The sequence below is a fragment of the Cucumis melo genome, chromosome 4 (genome assembly GCF_025177605.1).
Source record: "Cucumis melo cultivar AY chromosome 4, USDA_Cmelo_AY_1.0, whole genome shotgun sequence".
In the NCBI taxonomy this organism is placed as follows: Eukaryota; Viridiplantae; Streptophyta; class Magnoliopsida; order Cucurbitales; family Cucurbitaceae; genus Cucumis; species Cucumis melo.
In genome coordinates this window covers 32,350,521-32,378,050 of record NC_066860.1, presented here as the reverse complement: position 1 = coordinate 32,378,050, position 27,530 = coordinate 32,350,521, and the positions used below count along the sequence as shown (strand labels likewise).

At 31.4% G+C, this 27,530-nt stretch overlaps 5 protein-coding genes across 7 annotated transcripts; 1 reads left to right on the top strand and 4 right to left on the bottom strand.

Annotated features, from left to right (window-relative positions):
• The first annotated feature begins 1,013 nt into the window (after positions 1 to 1,013).
• LOC103486619 (uncharacterized protein At5g39865) lies at positions 1,014 to 2,556 on the top strand. Its single transcript, XM_008444626.3, has one exon. The coding sequence runs from the start codon at positions 1,107 to 1,109 to the stop codon at positions 2,298 to 2,300; it is 1,194 nt and encodes a 397-aa protein (XP_008442848.1). The 5' UTR covers positions 1,014 to 1,106; the 3' UTR covers positions 2,301 to 2,556.
• Positions 2,557 to 4,400: 1,844 nt separating this feature from the next.
• Positions 4,401 to 7,456, bottom strand: LOC103486618 (replication protein A 14 kDa subunit B). Its single transcript, XM_008444625.2, has 3 exons — positions 7,302 to 7,456; positions 6,232 to 6,487; positions 4,401 to 4,684 (listed from the first exon to the last, which is right to left on the bottom strand). Exons 2-3 carry the CDS (start codon positions 6,485 to 6,487, stop codon positions 4,620 to 4,622), a joined length of 321 nt encoding a protein of 106 aa, XP_008442847.1. The 5' UTR covers positions 7,302 to 7,456; the 3' UTR covers positions 4,401 to 4,619.
• A 1,796-nt stretch (positions 7,457 to 9,252) lies between these two features.
• LOC103486620 (ABC transporter B family member 29, chloroplastic) lies at positions 9,253 to 13,649 on the bottom strand. Of its 3 annotated transcripts, none has more exons than XM_008444628.3 (10): positions 12,934 to 13,649; positions 12,661 to 12,747; positions 12,439 to 12,546; positions 12,043 to 12,309; positions 11,872 to 11,955; positions 11,142 to 11,358; positions 10,900 to 10,985; positions 10,176 to 10,363; positions 9,953 to 10,082; positions 9,253 to 9,574 (listed from the first exon to the last, which is right to left on the bottom strand). In XM_008444628.3, the coding sequence occupies exons 1-10, from the start codon at positions 13,555 to 13,557 to the stop codon at positions 9,428 to 9,430; spliced, it is 1,938 nt and encodes a 645-aa protein (XP_008442850.1). In that variant the 5' UTR covers positions 13,558 to 13,649; the 3' UTR covers positions 9,253 to 9,427. The 3 variants fall into 3 exon arrangements, with proteins under 3 accessions (XP_008442850.1, XP_016899625.1, XP_008442851.1); XM_017044136.2 differs by having other exon boundaries at positions 11,142 to 11,316; XM_008444629.3 differs by having other exon boundaries at positions 12,661 to 12,764; positions 12,934 to 13,082.
• A 625-nt stretch (positions 13,650 to 14,274) lies between these two features.
• On the bottom strand, positions 14,275 to 15,087 carry LOC103486621 (uncharacterized). The gene is made up of 2 exons (XM_008444631.2): positions 14,848 to 15,087; positions 14,275 to 14,677 (listed from the first exon to the last, which is right to left on the bottom strand). The coding sequence occupies exons 1-2, from the start codon at positions 14,977 to 14,979 to the stop codon at positions 14,519 to 14,521; spliced, it is 291 nt and encodes a 96-aa protein (XP_008442853.1). The 5' UTR covers positions 14,980 to 15,087; the 3' UTR covers positions 14,275 to 14,518.
• Positions 15,088 to 16,001: 914 nt separating this feature from the next.
• LOC103486622 (rho GTPase-activating protein 5-like) lies at positions 16,002 to 20,077 on the bottom strand. The gene is made up of 5 exons (XM_008444632.3): positions 19,043 to 20,077; positions 17,820 to 17,940; positions 17,586 to 17,705; positions 17,166 to 17,396; positions 16,002 to 16,842 (listed from the first exon to the last, which is right to left on the bottom strand). The coding sequence occupies exons 1-5, from the start codon at positions 19,474 to 19,476 to the stop codon at positions 16,222 to 16,224; spliced, it is 1,527 nt and encodes a 508-aa protein (XP_008442854.2). The 5' UTR covers positions 19,477 to 20,077; the 3' UTR covers positions 16,002 to 16,221.
• Between the last annotated feature and the right edge of the window lie 7,453 nt (positions 20,078 to 27,530).

Here is a 27,530-nt window from a genome sequence, read left to right as displayed (position 1 = left end):
AATGAAATTATATATGGAATGGTAATTCAAAATTATTTATATTTACTGAATTATATTTTTTTATAAATTTAAAAAAATTTAAAAAAATATAGAAAAAATTAACAAAATATTTATCTTTCGCAAAAAATCCAACATAATAAATTTTGTCTTTTAGTAATTTTTTTCTATTAAATGTAAATAGTTTTTAGTTTTTTTTTTTAATTTTGAAAAAACTTCATTAATTTAATGATTATAATTTAAACTTTAAAAAGTAATTAAAAGATAAATTATAAAAACGGTAAAGTCCAACAAAAATAATTATACTTCAAAGCAATGTTGGGTGTATTATATTTTTATTCTTTAATAGATTTTTACCACGAAATGTAAATGTTTTATCTTTTATTATTCTTAAAAAACCCTAATTAAGAACGATAAAGACAAATCAAACTTAAAACACAATTTAATGATCATACTATCGTATCCTTTAAACAAATCAGAACATAAAAGTAGATACATAGACACAACATCCAATTTGAAGAGGGTCAATTTTTTTAAGAAAAAAGTTCAATCAATATATGGCTAGGTTTCGACTTAATTCCAATTATTTTAAAACTACAAATTTAATCTTTTATTATTTTGTTTATTATTAGATCAAATACCAACTTAAAACATTTAAGAAGATTAATTAAATCCAACCACAAAAACCAAATTCAAACTTTTAAAGATAAAAAATAAACTAAAAATGAAAGGAAGAAAAATGAAGAAATGAGAGGGAAAATATAAAAGGCTGCCATAAGTGGAAAAAAGCAGTGGGGATTAAAATCATATTATAAAAAAATGTGGGGGCAAATTTCGAAGTGAAGAGGAGAGAGGATAATTTCCTCAAAAACCAACCCGAAAATAAATAAATAAATAAAAACAAAACAAAAGTCTCATTCGAAATTTTCGACCGTTGGGGCCCGTTTGCACAATTTAGTAACGGTCATTATTAAAAAAAAAAAAGAAAAGAAAAAAGAAAAAACAATTAACTGAAAAACTCACTCACTCACTCTCTTCGCCTCTGCTTTTTTCTTTCATCACTTAAAAAGCTCCGAAAGATCGAAGAAGAAGAAGAAGAAGAAGCATCAATGGGCTGTGTATCATCAAAACTCTACCGGAAGGATCTTCAGAGGGACATCATCGTCAACAATGGAGGCGAGTATCTCAACCACGTCGTCTCTCTCACATCCAGCACTTACGGCGTTCTCAATCTCGACGCCGATCAGAAATCGAAGGAGTTAGTTTTAGAGACGACGAAGAAGTCGCCGCCTCGGGAAGAACCAGAAGTGATTAACGCTTGGGAGTTAATGGACGGCTTAGAAGAAGGAATTCCGATTGCAAATCGGGGCAAAAAAAGCCCTAAAACCAGAGTTTTTCTTCGCGGGTTGGCTGATTTCGATCGAAGAAGTCCGTTGAAGTTCTTTAATCAAATAGGCACTCCGAAGAAGGCGATGAAGTCCGGCGGTAAGGAGAATCGTGGCCGAGTGAATGGCGTTGGACGATTGGATTACAGTCCGAAAGAGATTCTGAAAGTGAACAACTCGTCGAAAGTTTCCCCCAAGTCTGCCCTGAAATTGACCGTTCCAGTGAAGAGTACACCCATTTCCGCGAGAAGGCAGAGTTTTGGAAGCGATTCGGGGCTTTTATCGGCTCGAAGAAGGAGTTTGAGTCCATTGTTCGATCCAGAGCTCGTAGCATCTTACGAGAGACAATTAACCGAAGAAGGAGAACAAATCAAGAGAATAGTTTCAGAGACGCCGAAGTCTAAGGCAGCGAGACATTTTCAAGAATCAGAAACCGCTTTAAAACATTTCGAGGAACTGTGTCCTCCCGGTGGCGAAACTTCCGTCGTGATCTACACGACGACGCTTCGAGGAATCAGAAAGACATTCGAAGACTGCAACAAGGTTCGATCAATCGTCGAATCCTACGGCATTCACGTGGTGGAGCGAGACGTGTCGATGGATTCCGGTTTCAAAGAGGATTTGAGGGCATTAATGGGGAGCAAGGAGGTGAAAGTTCCGGCGTTGTTTGTGAAGGGGAGGCTGATCGGAGGGGCAGCGGAGGTGTTGAAAATGGAGGAGGAGGGGAAATTGGGGGTTCTGTTTGAGGGGATTCCGACGGCGGCCGGCAGTGGGTGTGAAGGATGCGGGGGCATGAGATTTGTAATGTGTTTGGATTGCAATGGAAGCTGTAAGGTTTTGGATCAAACGAAGAAGAAGACGACTAAATGTGGTGAGTGCAATGAAAATGGGTTGATTCGGTGTCCTATTTGTTCTTGAAATTTCAATTCGGGGAGGAAAAAAAAGGATTTCCCTTTTTATTCTATTTTATTTTAGTTTAATTTTAGCATTGATAGAAATGGGTTTTAAAGTTAGTTTTAGGACCTGACAACCTGTGTGTGTTTTTGTGTGGGTTTGATTTGTTTGTATTAATATTTGATGATGTGTACTATTAGTGAAACTAATTCATCCTAACACGATGATTTATTAATGATTTTTAATATTGTTTTTAAAGAAGATTTTTATATTCTTTTAATCTCTTTTGGTATCCCTTCTTGATTTACTATCCTCTAAATTTGACTTTTTTTTCTTTTGTTTAATAATATTAGAAAAATAAAAGATTTGAACCTCTAAGGACTTTGATTAATGACGTATAATTAGAATAAGAGTTAAGATAATTGACATTATAGCTATTTTAGTAAAAAGTAAAAGAAAAGAAACGTTTGGTCGAACAAAAATTACTGTAATTGAATACACCAAAAGAGTGAGGATACATGTACAATAGTCGTTTTTTTTAATCTAAAAAAAGTATATTTATATATGTACAATAAAATTTAGAAGTTGATATTTCATCCTGCAATGGGGTTGATTGCTCAATTTGAGATATAAAAAATGTAAAGGTTTTGTTTTCAAGATTTTCATTTTCGGGATGATAGACTCGAAATACAATTCAATTACCCATGTTTGTTTTAGAAATAAATTTGTAAACAAGAATTTACTAAATTCATCTGATCCAAAAAAAAAAAAAAAAAGAAAAATCTACCTTATGTAGCTCTCATTTTGTCCTTTTATTAGATGATAACTATTTTATTGCCAAAATGATAGCTCAATTGACATACAAAAGTCTATGCAATTGAAATCTCATTGCCACTATTGTATTAAGAAAAGAATAACACTTTAAAAATTATATTAATAATGTTTAAAATTAATTGCATAACATGCTTATGTGCTCATTGCACACCAATAATACTTATAGTTATGTTTAGTGGGTCAATAAAAGCTTAGTTTAATTAAAAGTAATTAGAATGGATAACAATTTTTAGAATAATTATTAATTATGCAACAATATTTTTAAAAAATTGTAAATATAGCAAAATCTATCTATGATAGACGTCTATCGTTGATAGACTCCTATGGTTTATCAGTGATAGACCAACATTTTTGCTCATGGTCTATCAGTGATAAACTCCTACATCGATAGATTTTGACAAATTTTGCTATATTTGCAATTTTTTTAAAATGTTGCTATATATTTGATTATTTTGAATCTAAGTGCTACATTTGCAACTATCCTTTAGACCTTTGTATATATAGATAACCAAGAGGTTTATGATTTAAAAGAGGAAAAAAACACACTAAGTTGATTAGTAGAGTTATGTTCACGTCGACAATATTCCTACGATGATGCAAAAAACACATCTAAGGAAAATGGAAAAATAAAAAGTCAAATAAAAATTTAAATTTCTACTCTAACAATAAACAAAAGGCATCTTTCATTACTAAGAAAAATCAAGCTTAAAAAGAGAATCGAAGTATATTTGATTGCATGTTTGGTTAATACAAACTCATCAACTACTTACGAACTTACCCTCTTCTTAACTTTCATTACTAAGAAAAATCAGGCTTAAAAAGAGAATCGGAGTATATTTGATTGCATGTTTGGTTAATGCAAACTCATCAACTACTTACGAACTTACGCTCTTCTTAGCTTTCATTACTAAGAAAAATCAGGCTTAAAAAGAGAATCGGAGTATATTTGATTGCATGTTTGGTTAATGCAAACTCATCAACTACTTACGAACTTACCCTCTTCTTAGCTTTCAACGAAATTGAGATGTCCAATACCTTTTTCTCACTTTTTTGGGAGGTTAAAAAAATAAAATTAATTTAAAAAAAAAGAGGCTAATATGTAAATATAAAATCACTAAAGGCAATAGAAAAATGAATTAGATTACAATTTTGTTGGCATATATTCTCTAGATTATGTTTTTCATAACATTGAGCTTCAGTTAAAGATTATAGTTCGTCAGTTTGTAATCATCGGTTTTCAGTTTATTTGCATTCACAAAGGCTTACTAACCTAAAAAACTACAAACGAAATTGATTAAAATATAATTCTTTTTATCATTTTGAAGCAATGTTCATTCTAGTATATTCTAACACAAACATACTTTGCATATTCAAATTTTATACATCCCTTACCTGAAAAGTTCAATACCGTATGAACGATAAATCTCGGATGCTTTCAGAAGAACATGAAGAGAACATTGGCGACTTGGCGTGTCACGGGAGCTTGCTAAAGAATGTCTGGCTTGAAAATCAGATAAACAAGTGTTTGAACTCCCCATTAGCAAACTGGCATAGTTGATTGAAGGTAGATGTATCTGCAAACAGCGTTAAACAAAGAATTCAGAATGCTAGTTGTTCTCATAATAGTTGGTAAAAGTTCAATAACTAATCTAATCTCATAGAATGTTGAAAGAATAATCCAAGAGTGATTATTCTATAAGTAACTCGTGCTTGAATTATTGGCATATCTCATCTTCAGGCTCCTCATCCAAGGAGAAGATTATATAAAACATCGTGGGGTAACAAATTCTTAAGTCTTAATGAGCTAAGTAAGATGGATTTGAGAGATATGAATTATAGATTCCCTGTTTTGGCAAATATGGAGGGAGTTCGAAATCTCCCCCTTCTCCTTTATGCTGAAAAGATCTACAAAAAAAATATGCCAAAAGATAACGAAAGACTCCCTACCTCAGCCTATTCAACGCCCCTTTCCCAACTAACAGAATTATCCCAAGGGCTCACAAAATGAAACGCACTCACACCCACATATAACTGGTTTTTCACTCGCCAAGTTCATCATTTGGTATAGTTTTTTTCTCTTATTTCTACATTTATAGAACTTGGTGACTGCTGATAATTGTATGGTTGAACCAAATTTTGGGTCAATACTAGAAACAGCTCCACTTTATAAAAAGTTTTTTGACATTTTGTTTGCATCGTCGTCAGAAAATTGTTGAAATGACCTTATTGTGCTTTTGTATTGGGCAACTCTCGCTCTTGGAACTATACATCCTCAATTTCAATTCCTAATGTTGACTCTCGCAGTCTTGTTATATTCACTCCCTTTTAATTATAAAAAAAAGGAGTGAGTACAAGAGCAAGAGAAAATAGAGAGCGCCAGGAGAGTGGGAAGACCTAAAACCTAAGGACCAAGAGAAGTGTGATAGATCCAACTCAAGTGCACAATGTTCCAGTTCGGTAATTTCACATTCATACAAGGTAAGCAGAAGGTTTTAAAAAGAGAATGGATTTAGTTTCAACTAGATACAAAATGAATGTCAAATGCTAGTTTCAACTAGATACAAAATGAATGTCAAATACTAGTTTCAACTAGTTTGATCCCGGTTCCAAACTGATGATCTAGCCAAGTTACGCTTCAGAATTGCACATGCCAGATTTAGCTAGGCTTTTTGAGAAAATATCTATTTAAAACTCAACATTGCTTTCGCCAAGAACATTGATACAGCTGAAAACACAATTAGTGATCCTCTTCAGCTAATTCAAACATAAATATTGGCACTATACAGTTTCTGAGCTTCAAAGTGTCATTATTGAAAGTAAAGAGAAAGAAAGAATACGAGGTCTATGTGAAAACCCTAGTACAGGGAGAAAAACCATGGTATAGATGTTTCTTATTATTTCTGAAATTATAAAGGTACAAAGGGGAAGTATTTATAGACACCACAAGCCTCATTAAAAGAATAAAATTAGGGGAAAATAGCCTCATCAAAAGAATAAAATTAGGGGAAAATAAATTCCTTGGGCTTTCAGCATGACCCAAGCCAACTATTTCTACCGTCATTTTTGCGTAAGAATACCAAATGTCATTTTAGCGTAAGCATGATTGAAGAAGAGAGCATACCAAATGAATCACCAAAATTGGTCCACACATCAGCTCGAATGGATTTGTCAGTATCAGCAATTCCAATCACCTCGACAAACTTTGAAAGAGGAAAGGGCGGGGAACCTTTGACAGTGATCTGGTTGTCATCCGTTGATTTACCAAGTATGACTCCATTGCCTTCAGACAGTACCTGAATCACAGCCCGAACTCTTCTTCCAACATACAGTCGTAAAAGCTCAGCATTGACAAAAACTGAAGGGTTTGATGTATCCATCTATAGTAAACAGCAAGAACAAGAAGAAAATATTTCAGAGAGGAACATCTAGTGAGAACAAAACAAACTTGTTCCACCATGTTAGCAATGCTTGAAATTTGTTGGGTTAAACACCAAATCAATAAAAAAAATTCATGGTGGCATTTATGCAACTAGCAGACAGCATTTCACAAGTAATTTTCTTCCTCGTTACAAAAATCTAATGTGGTGGAGATCCAAACAGTTACTTTTGACATTTGTACTCAAAACCAATTGCTATGTTTAAAAAATGTCTATAAGATATCAGTCAGAGAAATTTTCACAGAGTGTTCATCCCACTTTGTTGCACTCAACTGTTCTAACAAAAGAAACATGTGATTTTAACGCATTTGATTGTCAAGATAACTTGTTAAAATTTAAATCCTAAGTAGGTGGTTCCATTCTCTCTAAGCTCTTTGCATTTGAAAGAAAAATTAATTATAACAATACGAGTATGAATGATGATCACTGTGGGTTAGCTCTTATTTTAGCTTCACTAATGTTAAAATTCTCCACTCACAACTGTCTTCCAGCGTCTAAATTCTCTACTTTCTTTAAATGTCAAAATGAGGAACCCAGACCATAATCAGGAAGAAAATGCGACCAAACTAGAAAACAACTAGACTTAATTTGACGCCAAACAAACATATCCATATTCCTGACAAGACGATACAAGAAAAGAGTCAAAAAGAATTTCATCGTGCACTTCGATCTAACAAACTGAACCAAACAAGGGGGAGAATAATTGCAAAACACTCGAACAAAGAATCAAAAGAGCACTGAGGAACTACAATACCTGATTCAGCGATCGGAGAGTTCGCCGGAAATGGCAATCGAATCGATCGAAAAAGCGCGCGGTTTTTGAAAGAGGCAAAATTGAAGCTTCGACTAAAAACGAAATGAGAAGATAGGTATTTATAGACAGATAGTCTGCTTCATCCGACGGTCTACACGTGCTCGCACGAGCAATCAACGAACGGTATCATTTTCAGATTTTTCATATACATTTTTCTTTTTCAATATTATAAAAAGGGTAAAACAAAAACTATGAGAAAAGAGAACTTAATGTAAAAAAAAAAAAGTTAAAATGAATATGAATTAGTAAAAATTAATCGACACCTTATGTAATGAGTCTAGTTTTAACGTAGTGAAAATTCATCCTACCATATTATATTAATTCATTTTTCAATTTCACCCACAAATACACAAATAAACAAATAACAATTTTTAGTAGGAGATTTTTGAATAGGAACAAACTGTCCTTACCAAAAATTTTAGCCAATTTATAGAAGCCTAAAGATGCATGTGAAGAACCAAAAAGTGGAGTAGAGAGACAGAAAAAGAAGATGGATATGGAGCGTTTTGTTGAGGAGGAGAAATTGAGGGTATTTTTATAATTAATAAGAATGGAACCATGAACATCGATGGACTAAGATATGAAAGTCTTAATTTTAAGTAAAATTTGATTTTGATTAATCTTTTTCAAAAAGTTATAAAAAACAATGTTAAATTAGCCGATAAATATTTTATTATTTTCAAACAATTAAACATATCTATTATTTATATTAGATTTATATAGTGTCATTTGGATGTTTATTTTTTTGTGATTTACGATATAATGGAAATATAGATTTACCTCTTTTATTGATATTGAACTTATGAAAATTTGTAACCTATGGTTTTAACTAAAAGTTTTGGGACCATGGTTTTAACTTAGGGTATGTTTGGGGTGGGGTTTTAGGAGGAAAAGGATTAGGAAATTGGGCCAAACCGTGTTTGGCCCAAGGATTATGATAAAGGGGGATTAGGGTTATCCTAATCCCTAAATAACCCTATCTTATCCTATTTTTACTTTTTTACAACTATACATTACCCTACTCAAACAATCCAATCAAAAATTTATTATTGTTTTTTAAATTACTACAATCATAACTCTTCTCCCAAACACATATTACCATAACACTACTATCATAATCTCTCCTCCAAATACATACCATCATAACACTACCTTTCATATTTTCTCTCCCAAACACATATTACCACAACACTACCAATAATAATCTATTCCTCAAACACATATTATCATAATACTAGAATTATCATAATCCTAGGATTATTATAATCATTTTATTCCATAACTCTTTCCTTCCTCCAAACACACCCTAAAAGTTTTGGGACTATGGTTTTAACTAAAAGTTTTGGTTGCTAAGAAATTAGTATAAAAATTGGACTAATGAGAGTATTTTTTGACTTTTTTTTTTTTTTAATTTAAAGGTATTTATGAAACTTTTCAATAATTTATAGTACAATTTCTCTGGTTAAATATTTTTTTAATCTTTTCAAAAATTTAAAGACATTTTTTAATTTTTAAAAGTTGTATTTTTTATCCAAATCGTTGAGAACAATTTTTATAATTTAGCTCATTATCTTGAAGGAACGAGAGAAAAGTAAAGAAGTAGTAGATTGGCAGCTGAGTCTAATCAAATTATTGTTGAGTATTGATATTGTACAAAATCACTTCTCCTTCCTTACACTTTATTAAAAGTTCAACATTTGAAACTCAATTCTAAAATAGGGTCAAATCGTCAATTTCTTCGACCACAAAATAATACCAAATTCATCATTTTTCATCTCCCAAATGTCGAAGATTTTTTTTTTCAGATAACCCAATATAACAAAGGATCTATTCAAAATCCCTAAACTCTATCTACAACTCGTATTCCAATCAAAGTTATCAGGAAGCAAAATTTCGCTAAATACCTCGGTCATATGACCCCAACCAATAAAGTTTTCCTTTCTTATATTATTATATATACCCCCAAGTCTATAAAGTATAACGTTGAATGAAACAAACGTATAAATATAAATGTACTCTAGTAAAATTAAGGAGAAAAAAAAATTGGATAAGAAGAAAAATGATGCTCAAATCACCAACCCAGTTTTCATCAATGAGTTATAATTACTATCGGAAATAGCAGGGCAAGGTAGCTCCTCCAGCTTCCCACCATCTAAAATGAATACTCGATTCGCCATCAGTATAGTTTCCAATCGATGAGCAATTATCAGCACCTATGAATATATAATGTGCATATATATTAAATCCAACCAAGGGAAATGTAAAGCAGAAATAATAAGAAACCAACAGAAAATCCAAGATAAACAACTATAAACTTCTATTTTATATGTTTTTTTGGTTTAAATGAAAATTTGAGCCTTAAAGTTCTTAAGCGATAATATATGTATATGCTCAGGTTGTTAAACAACTATAAATATAACAACGAGTTTAAGTTTCAGCCAGTTCATTTGCACCCTACAAGCTTTTTGACAGTTAAGACCGTTAATTTCCGCGATCGAACCATTTTGGATATCACAAGAAACTTAATTTTGAAATGCAAGCACAGTAGTCTAAGCATGGATAAAAAATAAACAAGCTACTTCTCATCTTACAGTATGATTTTCCATCAGGCGCTCCAGAGCTTGTCTGACCAGTAACTCGGAAGCGCTATCTAATGCAGAAGTCGCCTCATCCAAAACCAAAATGGATGAGTTTTGATAGAGCGCCCTTGCAATGGCTAATCTGTCATATGAAATTACAGGTAAGTTTAATGTTAACCAGTACAAGAACAAGATGGAGAAATCCTATAATAGTCAAGTAAAATCGAAATTTTGCCTTTGCTTTTGTCCACCACTCAACGTTAAGCCCCTTGGTCCAATATTTGTATCGTATCCTTTCGGTAACCTTCTGATAAACTCATCAGCATTTGCGATTTGTGCCACTTCCTTGACCCTTTCCATGTCAATTTCCTTTGTCAGATCATAATATCCTATGTTTTCAGCTACAGTTCCTGAGAAAAGGGTCTGAAAACAAAAAACAACGTTCATATAATCATCAAGGCAATCATGGAGAAATTTCTTTTCAGTAAGACAATCATTGGAAAATCACACCATGGATTTATTTCTTAGAGGCCAATTGATTGATTGAATGAATTAAGCAAGGGGTGAACCAAAGATTTGACCCATCAAACTAAAAGGAAAGGAAGGAATACATGCTAATTATCATTAAACTATATCTATATCGACTTTGGCAGTAAAGAACCAAGATGAAAGTCACTGTTACAACAATAATCTGAGAAGCAATGGTAAGAGCCTCCAATTATAAATTTGGTCAAATTTTAAATTTAGTCTGGAACTTTAAAACTTTGAAAAGTTATAGTTACATTCTGAAGAGAGGTCACTATCTAGATGGAAACTTATGAGAGAAGCAAAATAACAAAACCCATGAGCAATTACCGTGTAACACGGACTATATATTTACATCACAACAAAATGCATTTACAAGTAATCACCAATCACTCACCACAAAATGCATTTACAAGTAATCACCAATCACTTACCACGTCTTGAGAAACTAGACCAATGTTTCTCCGCAAACTTTTAAATCGAACTGTCCGAATATTGTGGTTATCAATAAGTATATCACCTATTCAGAGAACAAACAATATTTATATCATGGAAAGGGTAAATAATGTGTGTGGCAAAACAAAAGGAAACAAAGTAAAATCTTGAAGTCAGGAAGAGAACTTTAAAAAGAGGGATCTGAGACATCGAACTAATAACCATAATATAAATAGTCTACCAGATAATGGGTCATAAAGGCGGAGAAGCAATTTAATAAGTGTCGTCTTTCCACCTCCAGAAGGTCCAATGAAAGCAACCGTTTCTCCCGCTTTGATGTGGAGGTTCAATCCATCCAAAACAAGAGGCATGTTGCTCCCATAGGCAAATGAGACGTTACAAAATTTCAACTCCCCCTTCAAACAGTTTAAAGGAATGGCATCATATGTCTCAATCACCTATCATTAGAAATTGAAATGCTCGATCCATTAATTGAATTGGTAGAAAGCTCATCAAGAAGGAACAAAACCACATAGATGACATCTTTATGAAATAGGACCACAGATATGGAAGAGCATTTCAAAATTTATAAGCAAAGATGACTTAACACCACAAAAATGATAGAACATTCAGACATTCGTTTCAAAAAACTATTTAAAATGAACATTTCAACAAAAAATATAACAACGAATTTGAGATGGAAATTGAAGATCATATTTGAGACGACAGGAAAAAAATAAGTGTAAATGCATCGGAAAATCAACAGAGGGAACGAACTAGTCTTTACGAGTCATAATCTGAACATTCATAAAAGTAAGAAAATGATTTTCACAAAAGTTACTAGTCATAAACTCGATTGCCTCCAGTAAAAGCTCACAATGCAATTATTTATCCAATATATTATAAAAAACAATAAACTGAAAGTAAATGTGTATTTCTAGACATAAAATTAACATCAATTAGAAATTTACCGTAGGCTTGAACTCAATCAACTCAAACAAGCGTTCAATGGCAGGTTCACCTTCCTTCAACTCATTGTACGCCTTTCCAATTTTCTGTATAATTGTTAAAAGAAAATGGAAAATCAAACACAGGACTAAAAAATTATATACAGAAGCTATTGTCATAACATAGTATATCACCTGAACTGGTTCAATGAGAAAACACAATGACGTGACAAATGAAACCATGCTACTACTACTAAATGAACCTCTTGAAACCACCATCAAACCAACACAAAGCATTGACAACGACACAAAATATAGAGCTTGTACAACATGAGGTACAAAAGCCTTCATCTTCTTCTTCTTTAGACGTTCATACAGGTCAGTGCGAGCAAGCCTCTGAAACCTGATATTCTCACGAAACTCTGCGCTGTTAGCTTTCACAAAAAGAAATTCTGGGAGGACCTATTACATTATGACAAAAATAACAAAAACTTAAGCGTTAGTCTCTCAAGGTGAATCCACAGACATGATTTAGATTAAACTTTCACCTGTGAAAAATACAAATTGAGTATGATTTTAGTGAAGCTATACCTCATTTAGATAGGATGAAAGATTAGCAATGCTCAGACTTGCCATTTTAGAAATTCGGCGTTGTCTCTCACCAAGATATGCAATGACAAGAGCTATGCATGGAATAACCTAAGATCAGGTAAAGACAATCAGACTCTCCATATGATTCCACTGAGATAACACAGCAAAGAAACATTCAAAACAAGATGATCCGAAAACTCCTGCTTTCTTTTCAATTCTTACCAAGGCTGAAATCAAGGATAGGACAGGGCTAATAGCTAACATTTGGGTCGCCATTGCTGACAACTGCAACAGACTGGGTACTACGGTCTGTAATATAAATGAAGCTACAAATAAAACTAAAAAGTTAAGAACCAAATGATTAAATTTCCATATCTAAAACATTCAATTTATACCCGTTAATTCAAATTCACAATACATGTAGTTAATTTTCCACAAGCTGAAGTTGAAAGAGAAATGTACAAAGAGAAAGATATTAAACTCGATTACACTCACATTCAAGAGAGAATACACAGTATCCGCCACATCCGAGGCCTCCGCAGTGATCCTATAAGCAATATCGCCAGAAGAAACACCAGTTCCACCTTCAAAAACATCCAAATCCATTGCAAGAACTCTCTCGAAAACACGAACACGGATTTCGTAAATGGCATTCAACGCTGCATCCCATATGAAGGCTTCTTGACAGTAACTCGCAACGAACCGAGCAAACACCAAAATCCCCAAAACCAGACTCTGATCCCACAACTTGATTGCATCGACCTTATCGATAATCGAAGAAAATTTCCCAATCTTAGGTACGATTAGAGATAGAGAGAAAACGGAGACAACACTACAGAGCCAACCAGCAAGGATATGGTTACGCTGAGAGAGAATATAGGGAATTAGGGTTTTGAAGGTGTGAAAAGTGCGAAGAAGTGGGCGATGCGATTGGGATTGAGAATGTTCGATTGTGGGGTTAGAGGAATTGATGGATTTGAATGGTAATGGCTTAGTATGGATACGAAGATTTGGGATTTTGGATTCGAATCTAGAGGCATGAAGAGAAATTGGCTTGAGATTGTAGAAGAGAATCTGAGGATTTGAGAGAAAGGGAGAAGATTGACGAGCGAGGAACATTTTTCCGTTGGAAAGCGCGCGAAGAAAATGAAGACAGGTTCTACGTTTTCAGGACTAGCTTGTGCTTCAAACGGGAAGGACGCGAGGAAAGCAAAAAAATTGGTATAAATAACCCTTCTAATTTTCACTTTTCACAAACAAACAAACCCATTTTGTAAGAATTTGTTATGATCCACAATTATCTTTTAAATTAAAGAATTTACTAAAAAAACAAAAACAAGTAATTCTTGTCTTTTTTAGTGTTCTCAATAACTTTTGAGAGGGTTGAATTCAATACCATAGCAAAAATAAAAATTGTCTTTAAAAAAACATGATGTTGATGTATGTAATGGTTTGTTTTCTCATACATCTATAATTTGTTTTTACAGTAATGAAAACAAAAATTTCTTGTATTTTATCATGTTTCTTCACTTGAATGTGATTGTCTGTGCATATAAAATTCTAAAAATGTTTTTTTTATTTTTATCAATGTGTATTTTTTAGAAAAATCAAAATGAAGACATCATTTTATAAATATGTATCTTAGATGGCAAACGATAATAAATAAAGTAAAACATGTGTCAAAGTCAAATTATCAAATTTAAACATAAAAATAATTAATATGTATGATTAGATTTTTAGTTCGCAAGAGACATACATTAATCCATTCTATGTTTTTTTTATTTATTTAGTACAAATTAAGCAACTAGAAGTAAATTAAAAAAAACACCAACAATATAATTCTCAAGTAGGGTTTATATATATTTAATAGCATAAAATTATGTAACAACATATATAAAAAAAAAATCTCTCTTTCTTTTGATATTCTAACAAAAGAAAACCTTTTTCTCACCATAAACTTTTAATTTAACCATTTTCCCATTAAACAACACACACGTCAAACAAAACAAAAAAGAGAAGAAGAAAGAAAAAAGACGATTAAGAGTGAGGGAGGATCGAGCAAAGTTGAGAGAAAAACGAATTAGTTTTCACGCAATTTCTTAACAATGGCAAAGGCCGCCACCGCTACGGCAGCGATGATTCCGGAGACGATGAACGTTGTCTTCAACGTCTGCATTGCTTCCTTCTTCTTCTTTGCTCTCTTCCGCTCTTCTTCCGCTGCTGTTCTCTTCTCATGTTCCTGAAATATGCGTGACGACACATTATTATTTTTCTCTTATTCCATAACCTTTTCACTGAACTATCTTTGCTATTAAGAACTTAGCTCAATGTATTTAATAAAATTTTCAAATCAAGAAAACAATGCATCACTCATCTTCATGTACAAAAAAAAAAAAAAGTTGGCTTGACCTTAGCTTCCAAAGATGTAGCGACTTGAGAGGAAATGGGATCGACTTCAACGTGCTTGTTATCTCCTGGATTTAACTCTCTCTCCACGTCCACAGCTGGAAACCCTTCCCCGTCTCTTCCTTGGCTTCCCATTCTTTTTCCTTTTTTCTTTTTTTCTTTTCTTTTTTTCCCTTTTTCCTTCCTTTGTTTTTTTTTTAAAAAAATGCTTTTTCCCTTTTTCTTCTTTTTATTTATGTTTGAGAAAACAGAAACGAAAACCAAACTTATTGGCTTCGGTCATTATATTCACTTCCATGTGAAAGGGTCACAGTGACACGTGGAGACAATCTAGTGGTTCGATTTTAATTAACTACCAATCAGGAACTACTTTCTTCTATTAACCGTCAACGTCCCGTGAATGCCGTACGGATTTCCCTGTTTTGCTGTTTTTCGTTATAATATTAAATTTCAGTAATTAAAATAAATATTTTAAAGCTTTTTTTGGATTTTTTATTTTATTAAGTGTGTGGACGAATAATTTGATGTAATCATAATTAGTTAAAAATTTGAGAATATTAGATTTGATAATTTGATTTATTATACCCATAAACTTTGTCATTTTCTTAAAATTATCTATTGTCTCTAAGTTGATATATAGATCTTGATCTTTCATGGAAGTTTCAGAACTATTATCCAAAAATAACTTAGTTAGGATTTTGGATAGAAATTGACATCTAAAACAGATGTGACGGTAACTCAAAGATTGTTGGTCCCCTTCGTTTTCTTTTTCTTCCATCCACAACTTAATAGAGTAGGTAGTTGGTCAATTCATAATGTATGTCAAATTCGACATTGAACTTAGATCTTAGGTTTAAATTATTAAGATGTCATTTAATAGCCATTTGATTTTTTTGTTCTCAAAACTTTTATTTAGTTTCTTTTAACTCTAGTATAGATTTTGAAAACGTCACAAGAAAGTAGATAACAAGATAAAGAATAAAAAAAACTTGATTTTCAAAAGCAAAAAATTAATGCTCATCAAATAGAGGCATAAACTAATCAAAATTGAACTGATCCAGCAAAATATAAAAAAAGTGAATCTGGTAAAAGAAAAAGGGTGAGAGGTTAGAGACCAATGAGTAGAGTGTTGAGCAGTAGGAATTAAAAAGAAGAGGTAGAAGAAAAGAATATGTTAGTTAGGGCTGTCAACAATACAAGGTCAAGAAACTGCAACAAGAAGCACATTTGAACGTACGTATAGATAAAACTCATACACACCATTTCAACAGCAACAAAATCAAAAGGCCATATTTTAAACAGTTATCACCACTCCCCACCAGCATAAAACGAAAGAGAGAGAACCACACGTGATTCGTGTAATATCGTTCAGTTCATTCAACGCCAAGCTTCAGCTAGCTCCGTCCTCGAATTCAATCTCCCGACAATTCCATTTTTCTTGCCTGTCCTTTGTGTAGCACCTGTTGTGTAAACCTTCACTGACTCATTCACCTTCTTGGTGCCTTTCTTCAGATTCAAACTGTTCGATCGATCAAGGTTATTCTTTCGACAAATTTGAGCTGTCCTGACTTGGCTTGCGAGACCCCTCTCCTGTTCTTCATTTACCAAAGAGTTTATTTCTGATACAATTTCGCAGGGACAGTTAGCTAATGCCTGGCTTCCTCCTGGAATGATGTTTTCAATGGAAGACAGAAGACTTTGTGACCCAGTTTTAGCGGTACAATTATTTTCACTTGGATGAAGAGGGCTCTCAGAAATAGGTTCTTCAGTTACAAATACTTGTTCATCTTCAGCTTCGACGTTCTCGATCTCATTTTGTGCGTCTAGATAAAACTGCGATGCACTTTGGTGACCGTCCTCGTCTGATGGATTTATGCGCAAGACAGGAGCCGACTCAACAACCAAATCTTCTCTGTCCTTTAGTGTCTTCTCAATGAGAGTTTTGAGGAAGTTCATCACTTTGACTGCATACATCAAGGCAGTTAAAGGATCTGCCATCTGCAAGAATAGTTGAGTACTATTACACATCAAATTGCACGCTCTTTCTATTATGTTGTCATGAGCAAATCAGAGCCTCGACCATAAGACCACAAATGCGATTAGGCCCGTGTGAACCAAGAACAGGATTCAATGAATAATGATAAGGGCAGCGTGTCCAACCACAGAATATTTCACATAAGATAATGGTCTTTTCAGAGCATAATTACCCAGCCTATTATGATTTCCAAGTTCTTGACCTTTCCATCCTCTAATAACTAAAATTATAGAGATGTGATCCTATCTTAAGTACAAAGAAGGGATTGAGGAAATGCCATACTCACTTGAGTCATATTGGGGGCAAAAACCATAGCAACATTACGGGCATTCATCTTGTTCTGATGTTCAAACTGCACGACATCAGCCATTAAGTTTACGGCCCAATCAAGAAGTGCAGCTTCTGTAGCGGGAAGGAGTCTTGCAAGATCAGCACATTCTTCTTCGGTCTGTGCCTCCATCACCTGTTCTGGTGAGAGGGAATCCAACACACCAGTTGGCAGTTCTCGAAACCAGGCCTACAATAATTTCTCAGTCATCTCAGTATTTTTTGTTTTTTTCTCCTTTCTATTCACTATGTTAATTCTAAAAGACAAGATGAGCGGCCAATGCATACAAGAGGTGAAAATTTGATAATCAATCATAAGATGACGGTTACCAACTGTTAATGATAGAAAAATTGTCATTAGTCATGAACCATGTAGTACCTTTATGAGACCTGCCAAGCAGTGGACATCAACCCCATCTGGCACCACACCTCGATTTAACTGGTCCCGAACAAATTCCTCTTGGCTGTTCCCAGCAGTAATCCTGAAAATTCCTTCTGCCTACAGGTTTAGATCAACAAGTCATTTTCTACCCGAAATTGTCAAATGACAAGGAAAATATAAATGAATAAAATAATAATCATAATAATATGAAAGCAAGAACATTGTAGATACCTCCAGGCCTCCTTGAGTATACAAATGTTTTTGCATTAACAGGAGTATCGTGGGGACGCTGTTTCCTCTTGAATCAAAGGAAAGCTGCATCGACTCTGTAGATACACCGAAAACATTTGCACTGCAAATAAAAGCTTTCATTGTCAAGAGGAGAAATACAATTTATATCACTGGTAATAATAGTAGTTTTTGTAAGATGAAACAGCAGAAAAGGAAGAATCGGATCTAGCTTTCTTTCCCACAACAGCAACCTAGAAAAAATTTCTACCTCAATAGGAACTCATTAGAGAACAATCACAGTCCTAAAATCCCAAAGGAACCACACAAAGTAAAAGACTACCTTAATAAGCAAACAAAGCACCAAGCTAAAGGAATGCTTATAGAAAACTGTGTACAAGTATTTCAGGTTTTAAACAATATGGGTACAATTTGTAATAAGGTAATTCTGCACAGGCAGAAGTAATAAGATATATTCCCTTGTGAAAAAGTGAAACATCTTATGATCTCAAAGTTAATCTTTAGATTATGTAAAGCCAATAAAATACAAAACATTATCACAATTAACCACTAGACAATTAAACTCTTGATTGAAAGTATCAACTGGCTTATCACCAAGCGAAGTTGAATTTAATACAAAATCATAGATTGTCACTAAAAGAGAAAATGTTATATAGCGATTTAACCACTCTTCCCTAAGCCAAGTTCATACAGTTTACATCCATCTATAATTCAATTAAAATCCAAAAAGAACAAAAGGTTTGTTCCCCACCCCCCCCCCCCCCCCCCAAAAAAAAAAAAAAAAAAACCTCCAAAACAATTACTGTTCATAAATAACAGAATAGATGATAAATAGACAAATCTTCATCAATTTTTCCAATCATTCAGAACGATTCTCTAGCTTTACATTTTCATGGTTCATGATGCAAGGTTTTGACACATCTTCATCAATTACAGACCAATCTTTCATCAATTATTCCAATAATTCAGAATGGTTCTCATTCAGCTTTACATGTTCATGGTTCAAGATGCAATGATTTGACACAAAGGATTAAAGCAATATGAACACAATTTGAGGTCAAAGTTACCTGAATCAAACAACCCAAAACTCAAAACCAAAACACATACAGAAATTCTTCCATCACATCCAGTATCATGTCCACAAAATCACGAATAGAGAATCAAAGAAATTTACAAAACCAAGACATGGGTTAGAGATAAAAGACCTCGCACTAGGAGCTCTTCTAGGAACTTCAAGCTCAAACTCAACAGGCAAGCCAAGGAAGCCATTGAAACGATCAAAGGTAACATGGGCAACATGCCTAACATTAGAAGGCCAACCAATTTCCATTGAAGAAAGGTTTTGTGAAGCAGCTCTAGCGCTTCCACTACTAGTACTTCTACACCCAATTAAAGACTTCCTAAAAGCAGCAACCAAAAGTGTCAATAGAGACAGCTGATCTCCCTCTCTGTCCCTTTCTTCTTCTTCTTCTTCTTCTTCTTCTTCTTCTTCTTCTTCCTCGGAACCCAAATGAAATTGAAGACAATGGTTTATGGTGGGACTGTTAATAAGGGTATGTGGGTGTGAACCATCATTGGCTGAGGAAGAACTTGAAGGTGAAGGGAAGTGAGATGGGGATCGTTGGAGTACGTCTGTCATTTTTAAAGAAAACCCAAAAATCAAAAAGAAAAAAGTAAAATAAAATTAGTTGGGTTGAGAGGGAAAGAGGAATTGGTCTTGGATTATTTTGTTAACCCTTTTAGAAAGATTAATTTGGGTGTAAGAAAAAACTAAGATTTGGGTATGGAAAAAGAAGAGTTGGATTGAAGAAAGGGCTTAGGAAGGTAAGACGTGACTATCATCACTTCTCTCTCCTTTTCTTCTCTCTCTATATGATGTTTTTCCTTGTTTTAAAATTGTTTGTTCTATTGGCTGGCTTTGGAGGAATGAAGAAGCAAGCAGAGAGAGAGAGAGAGAGAGAGAGAGAGAGAGAGAGAAATGGTAGTTGAAGAAGAAGAAGAAGAATAAGAAGAAGAAGAAGAATAAGTAAAAATGGAGCTTTAGAGAGAGAATGAAGGAAATGTATATGAGTAGAGAGAGAAACTTAGATTTTGAATTTTTTTTTCTAATGTTTGAAAGCCAACGATTTGCAAGCGAAGACGAAAAAGACCTGTTTCGTTCTGAGTAGTGGTCGTCTTCTCCTTCCTTTGGCTTCCTATCCTCTTTACAAACTTCCACACCTCTCTTGCTATTTGTGTCCATTCCACTTTCCTTTCAAACTAAACTTAGGATTAAAATACCATTTTCGTCACTTGCTTGTTCTTAGACTTTTCATTAATAAATTTTAAGTTTAAATTCTCAAAATTAATTTTTTATCGAAATCGATTAAACCATAATAATAATTTTCATTATAAGATTTCTCGATAAAAATACTATAAATAATAATAAAAAAAAGTCTTTAAAAACTTTTGTTTTATGTCAAATAAATCAACAACAAGTTCTACCATTTGAAAGATCATTTTTATATCAATATAAATTTAGTTAAATTAAAGTTAGCAAAGATTTTAATTACGTTTAGGAACTAAATTTTGTAATTTAACATTAACTTTATGTTAAAATATAAGTTTTAGTGGACTTTCTTTAGTAAAAGAAATGTTGTTTGGGAATCCTATTGTATTGTTGTTGGCATTTGTGTTTGTAATTGGTGTCCTATATTTTAGGGATATGCTTGAATTGGTATGTTTAGTACATTTATGAAATTGTTCGCTTTAATCTATTACACGTTATTGATTTATGACTTTTTCGGTTACTATTTACTTTTAGAATCATGGAAGAGGGATGGACTCACTCTATATTTGACCTCTCGTTTTCTAAATTTGATACTCTTTTATTATTAAGATTTGAATTTAATTTCTACGTAATAACATTTTTGTTTTGAAGGTTTTAATTTTATTTTTTCCTTGGAGTTTGGAAATTATTTATAAATTGCATGTCTAAGTAAAGTTAACTATTAGTTCACCTAAGAGAACAACGACATGATAGTCAAAGTATGTATTACCTAGATTTTGGCCTAGTTTGCAAACATTAGGGATTGATAAAAAAATCAAATGCACATCGCTAAAGATTGAACAATTGACTTTTGAAACATTAAAGACAAAAATTAAATTTAATTCAAATCTCACTAATAAAAGCGGTTAGTTTTGAAAGTTTAGAGACTAAAATAAAGACTAAGTTGAAAGTCTATGGACCACAAAGGTATATATTTTGTTCAGCTATAAACGTGTTTCATATCTCAATAAACAATATAGACGAACAAGTATTTGGATTTGTGATCAACAAGTAGCATAAGACATCCACACTGTGGTGATCTTTTTGCTATAATTTGTCTTCCATTGGACATCGTAATAATAATGATGGTTTAGGAATCAATTAAATATTTTTAAAAAATTTATATACCTAGTAAATACAAAATAAAAATTTAAAAACCTATATCAATCTATTAAAAATTACATCATTCAAAATTAAAATGAGATACTTCAAGGTTTCATTGCTCAAGTTTGCAATTAATTCTTAAATCTAATCGAGTTCAATTAATTCAAATATCATTATATTAGTAAATCGTAGGTTTAAATTAATCAGGTCAGATTAAAATTAACATATTATTCAATAACAAACATTGGTGGTAAGAATTTAACTAATGTATAAATACCAAAGCAAAATTTAGAACTATAATGAACAAATAAAATATTTTTATTTTTTTTAGCGATAGAAAGGGGCAAAGTGTAAGGATTGACTAAAAAAGAAGTTAACATTTAATGATAATAATAATAATAATAATATTTAGAAAAAGGTTGTTTGTTTCGAGAAAGGATTTTGAATGATGTTTGTGTCTAAATGTAATGGTTCAAGCAATAAGTTTGTCTATCCATACGAACAATAATTAAATTAGGTCGGAATTTAGTGCAACCAATCTATTATTAGAAGAGATTTTGCATACTAAATTTAATTAATGTGAGTTTGGCTGAATAATACAAACAACTATCTAAATTAGAACCATATGTTTCAATTAAGTTAAAAAATGTTTGTCAAAACATCAACGTGCATGGTAGATTGAAGTTTTTAGCATCAATATACATAATCTATCAGTTAAAAATTCGATTACTTTACTTACTATCTAATTTGAATGAGAGAACAACTTAATTGTTAATTTAAATATATTTATAATTTTTTTTAATTTAATAGTATATTAATTAGTATCGATATTTTATCAACACTCCGATCGATATATCTAAAAAATTGAAATTTCAATATTGATATATCTTAATTCTTGGTTAAGTCGGACTTCTCTCTATCTACCCTACTCTTAATTCAAGTAATTCTTCTTTGATCCTGTATGTACCTTCGATAACAATCATATTTTATTTTAGTTCTCAATATTAAAAAAAAAAAAAAAATTGACTTCGTTACCTCACAATAATTTCCCTATTTGGTCAATTTTATTTTTTAAAAAAATCACATTTTAAAATTACTTTTCTAAAGAATAAATGATTTGTAGAAGTAAAATTGAAAAAAAGAAAAATAGAATGTGAAAAATATTATAAGAAAAGAAAGAGAATAAGTGTTTAAAGTTAGAGAAGAATGGCAGGTGGTGACAAAGGGAGATGAACATAATTACCAATCCGAAATAGACACGTGTCCATAGAACTTGTCTTACAACGATGTCTTATCTGAATTTAGGGGGTGGGATCCTCTGCTTCCTAGTCCGCTGGTTTCACATCTTGACGTCACATCACAACCTTCCATCTCATCAACTTCCCTATCAATCCGTGCCTGCTGGCTACTCTAATTAACATAAACTCAATTATTTGATTTGGACTTTTTTTTTTTCCCTTTTAATTTTCATTCTCTTTCTTATTAATAAAAATATTAAATGTGTTTGAAAATTAGGATGTCTCAATCAAGGATTCAAGATCAGTTTTTAATTCTATGTGTGCTTCTCTACATTAATGGACTATGCTCACTTTACTCTTTAAAAACTATTTGTTAAATATTTTACGTTTCAAAACTCAATAAATATATATTTTAGGTAACTTATAATTTTATTATTTTTTTAATCTAGGTGAAATTTTTAACATTTTGATCATCGGTAAAACACAACCTAATTAATCAATGTTTTTTTCTAAAATAATTCTTAAATAAAAAGAATGTTGTGTGGGAGATGGAGTAAAATTAGTTATTATTTATCTATCAAAATTGTTATCTAATTTTTCTCATCATTAACAATAAAAAAACATTTATCCATTTAGGATAGCCACTTGAAATTTTAGATATTCTTTTTCCAAACAAAAATTATAGATAGTGTATGGAAAAACCTTCTTCTATTGTTTTAAAACACAAACAAGATTTTGCGACAAATAATTCTAACAATTTTCATTTTTTCTTTTTGAAAAATTTTAGCCTTCTTAACATTTGTTCTCCACACAATTTAACGAAAAGAAGTAAAGGAGGGCGAAAACGAGGATTGAGACATGTCATACTTGAAAATTCTTATTTCTTAATATCATAATACATATTTTCTTATTGTTTTAGATGTGACTATTCATATATACACTGAATTAACTAAATAAAAAGTTTAGTTTCATATTGAGAAACAATAATCTTAGCAACCGGATGATTGGTTTAGTTTTATTGAATTGAAATCATAAATACCTATGCCAATCCTCAAGGCACAATTTCTTTTTTTAAAAAAAGCGCCAAATTAATTTGATGTTACGATCATATCAATATGCAAAATTTTCAATATCTTCTCGTGCATTAGTAGACAAAAGCATATCTAAATATTTTTAAGTCATACGCATCCTTATTTCAAGAGAACTTAAAAAGTTACACGAGCAAAAGTTTGGTACATGAACATTTGGTATGATAATTATTTTGTGGAAGGAAATGATTAATTCAATAATACACAACATTATAACATAAATAATCAAGTTTGCTGGGCTGAGGTTAATTATAAAGGTATTTCATAGGGTTGTGATGTTGTAATCTAATTTCTTTTAGTAGGGTTGTTGATTAAGAAGAAGGGGAAAAGGTTGAATTTTGTTTAATTGCATTCTTTGGTTACACTCAAATTGAAGCAAAGTATAATTACTCTCATAATTAGGTAAACTTTCACTTAATAATTGTCGTCATCTACTTCTCTTGGTATTGGCAATCTAATGGTTGATCATGTTATTTTCACTCTTTGCTTGTGCCTATGAATTTGTTTCTTTTTATAGTGGGTGAACTTCCATTATTCACTTCACCTTCTTTTTCTTTTTAAATATATATTTTAGGTTAAATTTTATTAATTTTCATTAAGTTAACTAATTTTATTGTAATGTGCTTTATCATTTTTTCGAAAAAAAGACAAGTTTCAACGTTGGTTTGAAGTTAATTTTCTAACGAATTTGAATAAAATAATCACCATTTTAAGAAAAGAAAAAAAAATTTATAGAAGGAATACGATAATTTTATTTAATTTAAAAGTTATTCATGAAATTTGAGATTTATTTGAAATATAAGGTTGATATAGAAAGCAGAAATGGAATGAATACTAAAATAGTAATTAACTTTACTAATATTTTATATAGATTTGTTGTGGAGAAGATGATTGATAATTCCTTTTTGTCACAACAAGTTTTGTTTTTTTTTTTTTAATTGTAAATAATTAGTTTGATTATGTAATCTCGGAAGTAAATATTTCATGTCAGTCAGAATAATATTCAAGTTGACTACAATACTTGTCATAAGTGTATTCGCTTACAAATGTTGATATCCTTTCTATTTGTTGCATATATCTCTCGTAATTAAATAGATAATAATGTAAATGGGTTTATGTTCAAATGTAAATGGAAAACTCATCCATATTTTATGAATAATAAACGCTCATAATTTTTAAAAAAATATTAAACTAAACACAATAAAAATACAATCTTGAAACTTGTGAAACTATAGCAATTGAAAATAGAACTTTATGAACCAAATGGTTAAAGAGAGAGAAGAAAGTAGCTCCGATAGTTATCAGTGACGCCGACGACAAAATGGACTTTTACACTTTATCCAAAGCTTCCACATTCTTGGGTGGAATAAACCCGTTGAACGATTGGACGATTTATAATCTTAAATTACTTACCTTTGTTTCAAATTTAAATTTTACCCTCACTTTTTATATATTATTTTTTTCACCCTTTTTCCGTTGTGGAATTTTGCTTTTTGCTTTCTTTGGAGGTGGGGGGGATTTACTTTGCTTTTCTATTTCTTAAAAACTATTTTAATTCCACTTTCAATCATTGCAATTTAGGAACTAAAACAAGCTTAATTTTGCTGTTAAATTTTGATTGCCCATTTTAACTCTTACAAATCAATTACACAATATATGAATAATATTTATCTTTGTAAATTTCTAATCCTCTGTATCGGAGTAATTTTTAAAATCATTATCGTCGTTTAAATTTACAATGTTATATATAGACATTTAGTCACTCGTAATTAATTTAATATTTATTTTACATTATTTGTAGTGCAATCTCATATCATTAAAATTGATTTTGAATGAGAATTTATAATTTTAGAATAAACTTGAAAATGATAAAAGATAATTCGTGACCACAATAACGATATTGATCACGAAAAGAATTAAGAATGTTAAGTTGAATTCTAACACTTGATTTTTTTTTAAAAAAAAAAAAACAAAAAGAATATACTCGATTGTTTTAAGGGAAATATTCAATGTTGAGCTTATTTTCCACCTTCTAAACAAAAAAGTACTAAAAGAAAAGATTCCTAGCCATCATTATTTAATAATATAGCATTTAGATATTAGAAATATATGAGTACATGCCAAAAAGTATATATATATTTGGAAGCTTTTGAGATTGTTGAGTTGTTGTTATAAAAAAGATACTTAGATGTATCTTCATTTTTGTTTTATATAATAAAAAGTTGTGATATCTCTATTCTAACTTTTTCTTACTTAAAATAAACATGTGAGTATACAGATATTTGAAATTTTAACTACTTAATTAATAATAAATAACAAATAACAATACACAATAAATAATATACAAACAATTCTTAAAAGACATTATTTAAAAATACATTAATGTTGGAAAAGAAAATTGTGTTGTCACGTTGTGGGATTCCATTTGTATCTCTGTCAAGGTGAGGAAGAAGCTCTACAAGACAATTTGGGATCATCTTAGTGGAGAATCATTTAAAAAGATTAGATCCATTAATTACTTTTAATTCGATTACTTTAGATCTTTTAAAATAAATTTAATACTTTTTTTTTTTTTTTGAGAAATAACTGAAATGAGAGAAATAGATATAAAAAGGGAGAGAAGAGATTGATTTTTTTTAAAAAGTGTTTCAATTTTTAGCTTAAGTATGCCAAGTTTTGTTGAGAGAAAAATTCTAATATATTAATATATTAATTGAATTTAATTTTGCAAAAGTGCAATTTTCATTGAATTAATTAAACATCGTTTCTTTGACTAAAATTGGTAGACGAGTTTGAATGTAAATAAAAATGGTCATATTTATCTAAGTTTGGAAGCAAATTTAATGAAATTAAAAGTTTGAAGAGTTGAGAATTAATACAACTTAATTAGATTTTTAAAAGTAGAGTTGTCACAAATATGATACAATTAATTTTAAAATGTAACTAACTGTGTTTTTTTTTTTTATAAGTGTGTTAAATTGAGTATGGATTGATAAATAAGATATTAATTATGGATTAAAGGTTGACAAATCTTTTCTTTACTCTTATAGTTATTGAACTAAATATCTTTACCAAACTAACGTAGCTAACAATAGAATAGTGTGTACATTAAATAGAAATGCTTCTTACAAAAATACAATAATTGCAATTTTAATTGGTTAAAAGTAAAATAAGAAATGTAAAAGAAAAAACAAATGGGGTGTTGCGAGAATCTCGAACCCGAAGCGAGAATCATACCACTAGCCAAACATCCACTCTCTAAAACGTCAAATTACTAGCTACCTTAAATATCATATGTGTTTTTTGATAAGAAAATTTTCATATATATACTTTATGTAGTTACATTAAAGAAAATATATTATCTCAAAAATTTCATATACATTTCAAAACCATTGTGATCAGCCAGAAATTCAATTTGAAAAAAAGTTAGTCCTTGAAGGAATGTGATGATGACTGTAAAAGTGCAGTGATTCAAGTTTTTGTTCAAAAGTTATCATCACACCATTTCATGTCTTCAAAATTGTATTTAAATGATAATTGAAACATCGATCTTAAAGCTATAGTAAATTGAAATGTGTGTAATAGACAACGATCGGGATAATTTAGCGTATACTCATCCTTTTCAAAGTAGAAAAAGATCAATTTAAGAAACAAAATTGTTATGTGACAATTTTTTATTGGACAATTGTCTAAGCTATATAGTTACGAGTATTTAAATAATCTAACAATTCGGACTACCAAATCCAAATTGTAAGGATTGGGTTGGGTTTGTTTTTATTTTGGATTGGGTTAAGTTGAACTTTTTATGTTTTCTTTCGGGTTGGGTTAGATCATTTTCTTAAAGGTGCAATATGAACCCAACCCAAAATTTATAATATGATAATTCATACATATTGTTATGAATTTTTTTAAAAAATTTGTAATAGATATGTTGAATTTTGATATTTAACATTTT